General features: G+C 35.8%; 1 protein-coding gene across 1 annotated transcript; it reads right to left on the bottom strand.

Annotated features, from left to right (window-relative positions):
* Positions 1 to 1,095: 1,095 nt before the first annotated feature.
* Positions 1,096 to 2,055, bottom strand: LOC125163943 (olfactory receptor 14A16-like). The gene has a single exon (XM_047856293.1). The coding sequence runs from the start codon at positions 2,053 to 2,055 to the stop codon at positions 1,096 to 1,098; it is 960 nt and encodes a 319-aa protein (XP_047712249.1).
* Positions 2,056 to 11,079: the final 9,024 nt, after the last annotated feature.

The raw sequence follows: 11,079 nt of genomic DNA, 5'->3' as shown, positions 1-11,079 counted from the left end.
ATAAATGTATAGAAAATTATTTATATTATATTATATTATATTATATTATATATTATATATTATATTTCAATCAGCAGACTCATCTGGAAAATTTGACTGAATTTGTTTTGTATCAGTTCTTTCCTCATGCAATCACTGGGACAAATAATGAATGGACCTTGCCAAAAGGAATACTAATAAACACATCAATGAATTTCATATAATTTATTTTTTGGTACTCATCAGGTATAATACAGAATTAAGAACATTTTCATAATATTGGGTAAGAACTAAAGTGTAAAGTGGAATTTGGAAAATAAATACAGAAACTATCAATACAATTACAATTTAAAGTGTAAATAAATTCTTACCTTTCCATATTTTATACCACCCAAAAATATTGAACTGATATAAATGAAGGAATATAGTAAATGCAAACCTTTATGTGGGTGTAGAACTGTTATCTATGAAGAAACAAATCTCCCAGGCAAAACTGGGCTCCCATTTTATTCTTCACTTATATTTACAAATATACTTGTGAAGTAAAAGTAAATGTTTTATTTACCTCTGTTCTGGTTTTGTAGATTTATATAATAACAAAGAATTACAATAATGTATCAATCTGTATTCAGGAAAGATTTGTTACAGCAAATGGTATAGTGTAGCAAAAGCAAAGAAGTATAATGCAATATTAGGGACATTCAGAAGAATGAGGCTCAGCTTCTGGGAAACATTTTCAGTCATGTGAGACATGCTTCCTCTCTGGATAATAAATCAGGACACCAGGGAATCCACACTCTAATTTAAGGAGAAAACTTTTATAGTTCTCCAGTCAAGTATCCAAAACCAGATGTATAATCTGACTCAATAAACAGAAATTAAAACAGCCTAATAGAAACCAGGTACAAACTAAGAATGTTTACATTTTCTCTAGCAATGCTCCAAAGTTATGTCAGACCTGAATGCATCCTCACTGATACTAGTTAGTATATTTAACTCCATTTGGTCAAGGATTACCACCATGGTTCCAGGTAACTCCAGAGATAAGTACAAATTTGCAACATACTAGCTAGATTAACCCTGTATTTACAAAAAATTATTCAAAAGAAAACACCTCTACTCTTGGAGAAAATTAAGGACATTCTCCTTTCTCAAGGGTCTTCTAGGGATCAGCTTTCCCAGACCTGCCTTCATTGCCTTGTTTCTTAGGCTGTAGATCATAGGATTAAGGGAAGGGGGTAGCAAAATATAGAAAGAAGATAGAACAAGATCAGTGAATGATGTACACCCTAAAATAGGTTTCAGGTAAGCAATAAAAGCAGTTGAGAGAAAAAGTATAACAACTGCCAAATGTGGAAGGCAAGTGGAATAGGTTTTTGACTGCCTTTTCGTGGATGGTATCTTTCTGACAGCGTAGAAGATGTAGATGTAGGAGACTGTGATGCAAATAAAGCAGAAGACATCCAGGACTGCATTAACGAGAATGAGTACAATTTCTACAGTTATATTCTCTGAGCAAGTAATAGCGAACAACTGGGGAATATCACAGAAGAATTGTTGAATTTCATTGAATCCACAGTAAGATAAGGAAAAGGTTCCTGCTGTATGTATAACAGATATAAAGCCACTAGTGAGCCAGGACAGAGCCACTGTCTGCACACACGTGCCCCTGTTCATGATGGCTTCATAGTGCAGTAGATGGCAAATGGCAGCATAACGGTCAACAGACATCAGTGTAAGGAGGAACAGCTCTGCCCCTGCTGAAAAAGGCACCAGGAAGACCTGGGTGACACAGCCAAAAAATGAGATAGAATTTCTGCGGGTCAAGGAATTGGCAACAGTTTTGGGCACAACAGCTGAAATGAGACAGATATCTAACAGAGACAGATTCTTTAAAAAAAAATACATGGGTGTGTGCAGGCATGGGTCCAAGGATGTTATGGTAATACTGAGGCCATTCCCCCTCAGGGCAAACAGGTAAATTACTGTAAAAAGCACACATTGTAAGAACTGAAGACTCCATGGGCCTGAAAATCCCAAGATAAGAAATTCTGTCACCACTGAAATATTGTTCATTTTTGATGAAACATTCTGCATTAAAAAGGAAAAGGTATAGTTACAACGGCCGTGAATTCTAAGTATATTTATTTCACCTCAATAGAGAAAAAAAAAAAACCTCTGTTAATTCTTATCACATTAGTAAATGTGGTGTGTGTGAGAAAAAGTCAGAAATAATTTAAAAAAATGCATTTTCCTCATCAATAAATCCACATTTTGTATGTACTTCGTTTCATCAAGTTTTTGTTTCTCTAAGTGTCTGCTATAATGTTATGAAAACATATGTACAAACTGATTATCAGACAAAATGCAATCTGTGCTTATAGAGAAGAATATCAACTGAATATTAACAAAATGCAACCTGTGCTTATAGAGAAGAGTCTTAATTTACACATGAAAGAAAGTGGGGGAATAAATATGAAGTATCCAATGGTTCCATGCCACATCCTCTATCCAATTCAATGAATTAATAATTTGATAATTAACTGTTCCTGTACTTGTATTAAAAGTAACTTCAGGGGCGCCTGGGTGGCGCAGTCGGTTAAGCTTCCGACTTCAGCCAGGTCACGATCTCGCGGTCCGTGAGTTCGAGCCCCGCGTCGGGCTCTGGGCTGATGGCTTAGAGCCTGGAGCCTGTTTCCAATTCTGTGTCTCCCTCTCTCTCTGCCCCTCCCCCGTTCATGCTCTGTCTCTCTCTGTCCCAAAAATAAATAAACGTTGAAAAAAAAAATTAAAAAAAAAAAAAAGTAACTTCATGAAAAAACAGGCATTCCTGTTTCTACTTTAAACTTTCTTTCTTTCTGTATTACTTTAATCCTTTATTTTATCTTCTGATATCTTCTGATCTTACTGTTTATAAGTGACTAAATATAATACAGAATTTCTTATTTTAGCTATCTGGATTACTATATATTATACCTTGTTACACTTAAACTTTTTTTAGTTATCTAGTTTTCACAAATTAAGGTCATTTTATGCATTTGTGAAATCCATATGCCTAGATAGATTGATAGATACAAATAGATATACATATATGTGTTTATCCAATCTTACTTTATTACACTGCTACACAGTTACAAATACAAAGTAAGTTAAACTTCTATTTACAAATCTTTATATCCTTTCCCTGTATTTTAACTAATAATATCCTTTTTCTAATCCTCTGATGGACATGATGCTTACACATGAATTCTTTTCAAATATTTTACTTAAAATAATCCTATATTAAGTAAAAAATGCTGTATACTTTTCTACTTGATTTAAAATCTGCCAACATTTTAACAGAAGAGACTTGAAATGGGTAGAGATAAATTGCATAAATGATAGATGATATAGACAGATAGATATAATATACATATACATAGATATAATATCATATAAGCATATTTATTATTTTATATTTATATTTTATATATTTATATTATATATATTACATATATAATCTATCATTTATATCATCTATCATTTACTGTCTATCTAATTTTACTTCAATGTGTTTTATAAGTTTAACCCTTATGTGTCAATATCTGTGACTTCTCTTTCGGCCTCAACAATTACCAATTCTTACTCATTCAATTAAGAATTCAATTACTTGAACATAGTGTAAATGGATGAAGAAAGTGCAGTTGTTTCAAAAAGTTGGGTGAACGGATTCAGTGTAAATTTCTGAAATCAACTGACCTCTACTATTTTACAAATCTATACTTGTATAATATATAATTATGTATAATTTAAAGCAATCTAATGTTGCCATAAATCAAAAATAAGGAAAGCTAATTGATGATACTGTAGCCTATAATCCCAATAATTTTTAACTACATTCTAGAGGTAATGTTTTGCCAACCTAGTCATCATTTTTTTATCTATCATTTCATGACTTAATTCTTTTATTACTCTCTGCTTATGACTAAAATAAAAATTTACTTGGTATTTTAATTGTTTTTAATTGATTACAGTGAAATCAGCATCCTGTTATGCATTAAAATGAAGTTACATAAGTGTTTTGAAGTCCAAAGTGTCCTTGTGTGAACTCATATTTCAGAACAAGTTTGGTCTGCACTTAGAAAACCTATGTTCTAGAGATATTAAAATAAACATTTAATAATTGAAGAAATTTGTATCACTAGAGAATTTAGGAAACTTTTTACAGGTTTATTATTTTCTTACTGAAATTACAATCAACCAGAATAAAAGAAAATAAAACTCACTACAGTATCCGTTCTGTAGAAGATGGAAGAAATCATCAGGCTTTGTGTATAGTTGTTGAAACTATTCCTGATTATTCTAAGTCAACAACAGTAGCTCTGATTTTCAAATATTGAAAAAGTTCTTTCCTAAAAGGCACTTTACTTCTTGCTCTCTTGGCTTTAGCAAATACAGTTGTGAATAAGATTAAACACAATGAGAATGGTGATTTTATATTTGCTGTCCATCTCCCTGTGGCTTGAACTCTGGAGTATTCCAAAGGGAAATGCTGCCACTTTTGTCAGAATGGACTGATGTAGTCTGTTTCTCACAATCATAAGAGACACACATTGGCACAATAAGATATGTGGAAATGAAGTATCATGATAAAATTTCCTTTTTAATGATTAACTTCAAATACTGTGATGCAATCAAGAGTCTTCATAATTTGTGAGAAGACACTGAAGAAGCATATATATCCAATCACACAAAGAGCCATTATAAAGAAGTGTCTATTAGCCTGACACTTTCCTTGGTGTGTTTACATTATCTCATTCACACTATAAATATATTTTTATTCAATAGCCTCTTGAAATCACAGTTATATTCTCATTTGTCATGTTGGACTGTCCAGTCATATTTTCTTCTATAGAGCAAATAAATGGTTTCAATGAGTGATATCAATTAATATTGTAAAATATCATTTAAAAAACCTACACATACAGTGAGACAGACAAAAGGTAATTTAATCAACTAGGCATTAGTTTACTTATAATTTTTTATACATTAGCTGGAATTAATAAGTTTAATAATTTTGTTTTAGTAATTGATAGACTGTTATGTAAATAAATTTCATGAAACTGAGTGCAATGCAAACACATATTATTGTGTTTAAATAATTACAGATCCAGATGGTAAAACATGTTGTGAGATGTAAAAAAGAAAAATCTTAGCAAATGCAATTAAATAATTTAACAATATTTAGAAAAGGTATAAGAACACTATAAGCAGTTGTTGAACTTTGGGTTAAAATAAAGTACTTTGAGTCATTCAAGATAAAACCAGCTCACTTGAAGATAAGTCATATGCAAATCCAGACCAAGATTTAACAACAACAAAAGAAGAAAAAGGGTAAAACCTTTTATATTTATGGGACTCCATCAAGACAGCTACTTGCTGTGGAGAGACAAGGGGAAGAGAAAGAATGCTGGGGAATCATAGGACTGTATCTGAAATTGAGAAAAATCACAGACCAGGATTCAGAAAGATTCAATCTCTAACTGCAGGGCTTTCTCCAGAATGGGGCCAGCTGCCCTGTTCCTGCACCTGGGGAGGAGGATAGCCAGCCCCCAGGTCAGTAACTAGTTCTGAAGCACAGTCCTCACTTGGAGAAAGTAATCCCTTCCCTGGAGTGCTGTGGGAATAAGGTATATAACAATTCAAAGGACAAAGAGTGCCTGCACCCACCAGCCAAAGACTATATATCTGGCAGGGCCAAGCGGCATTTCCCCAGAACCAGGGCACATGGAGTGGTGCCCCTTAAGATATCAGGGTTTAAATCCCAGCTGAGCACCAGGGAGGCATGGGAGTCAGTGGAGTGGGGGGGTGGGGTGGGGTGGCAAAAAGCCTCATTTGTGCCTGTGGTAGAGAGAGGATGGCCAAATTAGAATGGTTTGGGACACCCAGTCCATGGAAGAGAGACTGGGATATTGCCATTTTTCTCACCATCCCTAGGAAGGTGGGGCTTCAGGGGACAGACAGCAGACCCACAGTGGAGGTGGGACCCACCTACACCAAACCAGGCCCCTCTATGCCTGGAAATTGCATATCTACTGGAGCTGGATTGGCACTGAAGAACCAGATAGCCCCTCCTCAAGACCAGCACTGCCACCAGTTCCAAAGCATCCAGCGGTTTTGCATTTCCTGATTTAATTCTTGGATAATTCTTATATATATATACATATATATATATGTATATATATATTTATATTTATATTTCTTTCCTCTTCTAATCTGGTTATTCTGATCGTCGGTTTCTTAAACAGACATCCTTACTCTATTCTCTTTATACTTGTTTTATACCTCCTTCTTTATTTTTCTCTCACTCCCTCTCTCTCTCTCTCTGAATTAAACCTTATAGTTGCTCTGTCTGCTTAATTTTCTTTTGTTTTCTTTCTGTCTCTGTTATTTCTCTCATTGTATGGGATAATGCCTCTTCCATCAGCACTGACCCCACACTGTTGTTTACTTGTAGCTGATGTTTCTGCTTTTTTTGTTCTTGGTTTGTTTATTTGTTTTTCTTCCCAGGGTGACTTCAATGACCAAATCAAAGCACACCTGCTGGAGGTTCCAAAACATCACTACAAGTAGGGATATAAAACAAAGTCACAACAATAGAGAGCAAGTAAGACATTCCAAAAAATACCTCCTGAAGGGCCAGGCTCTAGACAGTGTTTGACCCCTCTTTAATACAGTAGAGCTCACAGGTGCAAGGCATATAGCAGGTTTTTAAAACACATAAGGTACAGAAAACTAGCCAAAATGATGAAATGGAAGAATTCTCCTGAAAGAAATTCCAGGAAGAAATGAAAGCTAAAGAAACGAAAGCTAAAGAAATGAAACCTAAAAATATAAACAATATAATTAAGTAAGAATTTAGAATAACAGTCATAAGATTAATCACTGGGCTTGAAGAAAAGCATAGAAGACAGTAGAGAATCTATAGCTGCAGAGATCAAGGAACTAAAAAAATAGTAATGATGAATTAAAAAATGTTGTAAATGAGGTTCAAAATAAACTAGAAGTAGTGAAAGCAAGGAAAGAAAAGTAAGAGGGTAGAATAAGTAAAATAGAAGGTAAAATGCAAATAGATGAAGCTTAGGAAAAAAGAGATTAAAAAAATCTAGACTCTAAGGGGAGAATCAGAGAACTAAGTGATCAATGAGCCCCCAAAGTCTGGCTTGCAAAAGCAGAGGGGCCAGACTGTGTGAATTCTGACAGCCAGCAGGACTTAAATCTGGAATATTAGAAGTCCAGAGCTCTGCACTTGGAGAGCAAGGAAGGCGAGAGGACGCCGGGAGGCAGAGTTGTTGAGCCATGGTAGGACAGAGCTCGGTGGGGTAACAAAGGTGCTGGCAAGAGCTATTTCCCTCTCCCATCCCCCAGCCGAAAATCCAAAGTGAAAAAGTTCCTGTCACCAAACTTGATTGTACCATGCAAATGCCCAAAACTGTGCTTCTCTGGATCCATCCCTCACTTGGGCCTGCCTCCCTCCTGGTGCTTCAAGGCCCCTCCCACAGGGGACAACTGAAGGCAAGGCAAAGCTAGCTAAGCCTGCCCCTCCTGCCCCTGTGCACCTTGCTGATTGACCCCGTCAAATACTCCCATGGCCAGATCCCATAAAAGCAGCACCACAAGCATGGCAGTGTGCAAGCAGCCAAAACAGGAGCCACACCACTCCACAGTGAGGCCTGCCCCTGGGAGAGGGGAAGATAAGGTACACACCAGTCTGACTGTGGCCCCAGCCCCAGCTGGGGGCATATATTGGGGCTGACTACGGCCCTGCCCACCAACACAAGTTTCTATGGACAGCACAGGGAAGTGCCTTGCAGTTTGGAGCTACCACAGGGACTACCCAAAATGACGAAACAGAAGAATTCTCCTCAAAAGGAATTCCAGGAAGTAGCGACAGTTAACGAATTGATTAAAAACGATTTAAGCAATATAACAGAACAAAACTTTAGAATAATAGTTATAAGGTAAATCGCTGGACTTGAAAAAAGCACAGAGGACAGCAGAGAATATATTGTTACAGAGATCAAAGGACTAAACAATATTCATGAAGAACTTAAAAATGCTATAAATGAGATGCAAAATAAAATGGAGGTGGACATAGCAAGGATTGAAGAGACAGAGGAGAGAATAGGTGAATTAGAAGATAAAATTATAGAAAAAGAGGAAGGTGAGAAAAAGAGAGATAAAAATATCCAGGAGTATGAGGGGAAAATTAGAGAAATAAGTGATGCAATCAAATGAACAATATTCTTATCATAGGAATTCCAGAAGAAGAGAGAGACAAAGGGGCTGAAGGTGTACTTGAAGAAATTATAGCTGAGAACTTCCCTGATCTGGAGAAGGAAACAGGCATTAAAATCCAAGATGCACAGAGAGCTACCTTCAGACGTAACTTGAATTGATCTGCACAACATATCATAGTGAAATTGGCAAAATACAAGGATAAAGAGAAAATTCTGAAAGCAGCTAGGGATAAACAGACTCTAACTTACAAAGGCAGACCTATCTACTGAAGAGTAGTAGCAGACCTATCTACTGAAACTTGGAAGTCCCAAAAAGAATGGCAAGAAGTCTTCAATGTGATGAACAGAAAAAATATGCACCCAAGAATCCTTTATTCACAAAGTCTGTCATTCAAAATAGAAGGAAAGATAAAGGTTTCCCCAAACGAAAACTGAAGGAATTCATCACCACTAAACCAGCCCTATAAGAGATCCTAAGGGGGACTCTGTGAGTGTACTGTTGTAAGAACCACAAAGTACCAGAGACATAACTACAAGCATGAAAACTACAGATTATGCAACCACTCTAAACCCATATCTTTCAATACTAACACTGAATGTAAATGGACTAATAAAAAAAACATAGGGTATCAGAATAGATTAAAAAAAAAAAACAAGACCTATTTGCTATTTCCAAGAGACTCATTTTAGACATGAGGACACCTTCAGATTGAAAGTGAGGGGATAGAGAAATATCATGCTGATGAAAGTCAAAAGAAAGCTGCAGTAGCCATACTTATATCAGACAAACTAGACTTTAAAGGCTGTAACAAGAGAGGAAGAAGGGAATTATACAATAATTACAGGATCTATCCATCAAGAAGAGCTAACAACTATAAATGTCTACGCACCGAATACAGAAGTCCCGAAATATATAAAACAATTAATCACAACTATAACCAACCTTATTGATAAGAATGTGGTAATTGCAGGGGACTTTAGTATCCTACTTACAGCGGTGGATAGATTATCGAGACACAGGATCAATAAGGAAACAAGGGCCCTGAATGAGACATTGGATCAGATGGACTTGACAGATATATTTAGAACTCTGCATCCCAAAGCAACAGAATATACTTTCTTCACGAGTGCACATGGAACATTCTCCAAGATAAATCACATACTGGGTCTCAAAACAGCCCCTCATAAGTATAAAAGAATGAGATCATACCATGCACACTTTCAGACCACAATGCTATGAAACTTGAAATCAACCACAGGAAGTCTGAAAAACGTCCAAAAGCATGGAGGTTAAAAAACACCCTATTAAAAAATGAATGGGTCAACCAGGCAATTAAGGAAGAAATTTAAAAAAAATATGGAAAAAAATGAAAATGAAAATACAACAATCCAAAAGTTTTGGGATGCAGCGAAGGCAGTACTGAGAAGAAAGTATATTGCAATCGAGGCCTATCTCAAGGAACGAGAAAAATCCCAAATATAAAAATCTAATAGCACACCTAAAGGTAATAGATTCATAACAGCAAAGACACCCTAAACCCAGCAGAAGAAGAGAAATAAAAAAGATCAGCGCAGAGTAAACAATATAGAATCTAAAAAACTGTAGAGCACATCAATGAAAGCAAGAGTTGTTTTTTTGAAAAAATAAACAAAATTGACAAACCTCTAGCTAGGCTTCTCAAAAAGAAAACGGAGACGACTCACAGAGATAAAATCATGAATGAAAATGGAATTATTACAACTAATCCCTCAGAAATACAAGCAGTTATCAGGGAATACTATGAAAAATTATATGCCAACAAATTGGACAACCTGGAAGAAATGGATAAATTCCTAAACACCTACACACTTCCAAAATTCAAACAGGAAAAAATAGAAAACTTGAATAGACTCAAAACCAGCTATGGAACTGAATCAGTTATCAAAAATCTCCCAACAAATAAGAGTCCAGGACCAGATGGGTTCCCAGGGGAATTCTACCAGATGTTTAAAGCAGAGATAAAACCTATCCTTCTCAACATATTCCAAAAAATAGAAAGGGAAGGAAAACGTCCAGACTCATTCTATGAAGCCAGCATTACTTTGATTCCTAAACCAGACAGAGACCCAGCAAAAAAAAAAAGAACTACAATCCAATATCCCTGATGAATATGGATGCAAAAATTCTCAACAAGGTACTAGAAAATCGAATTCAACAGCATACAAAAAGAATTATTCACCATGATCAAGTGGGATTCATTCCTGGGATGCAGGGCTGGTTCAACATTTGCAAATCAATCAATGTGATACATCACAATTATAAAAGGAAAGATAAGAACCATATGATCCTGTCAAACGATGCAGAAAAAGCATTTGACAAAATTCAGCATCCTTTCTTAATAAAAACCCTCGAGAAAGTTGGGATGGAAGGGACATACTTAAACATCATAAAAACCATTTATGAAGAGACCACAGCTAATATCATCCTCAATGGGGAAAAACTGAGAGCTTTTTCCCTGAGATCAGGAAAACGACAGGGATGTACTCTCTCACCACTGTTGTTTAACATAGTGTTAGAAATTCTACCATCAGCAGACAACAAAATGAAATAAAAGGCATCAAAATTGGCAAAGATGAAGTCAACTTTTCACTTTTTCCAGATGACATGATTATACATGGAAAGCCCGATAGACTCCACCAAAAGACTGCTAGAACTGATACATTAATTCAGCAAGGTCTCAGGATATACAATTAATGTACAAAAGTCAACTGCATTCTTATACACTAATAATGAAGCAACAGAAAGACAAAGAAACTGATCCCTTTCACAATTGCACCAAGA

This window comes from Prionailurus viverrinus, chromosome A1, assembly GCF_022837055.1.
Source record: "Prionailurus viverrinus isolate Anna chromosome A1, UM_Priviv_1.0, whole genome shotgun sequence".
In the NCBI taxonomy this organism is placed as follows: Eukaryota; Metazoa; Chordata; class Mammalia; order Carnivora; family Felidae; genus Prionailurus; species Prionailurus viverrinus.
This window is presented reverse-complemented; position numbering and strand designations above follow the sequence as displayed.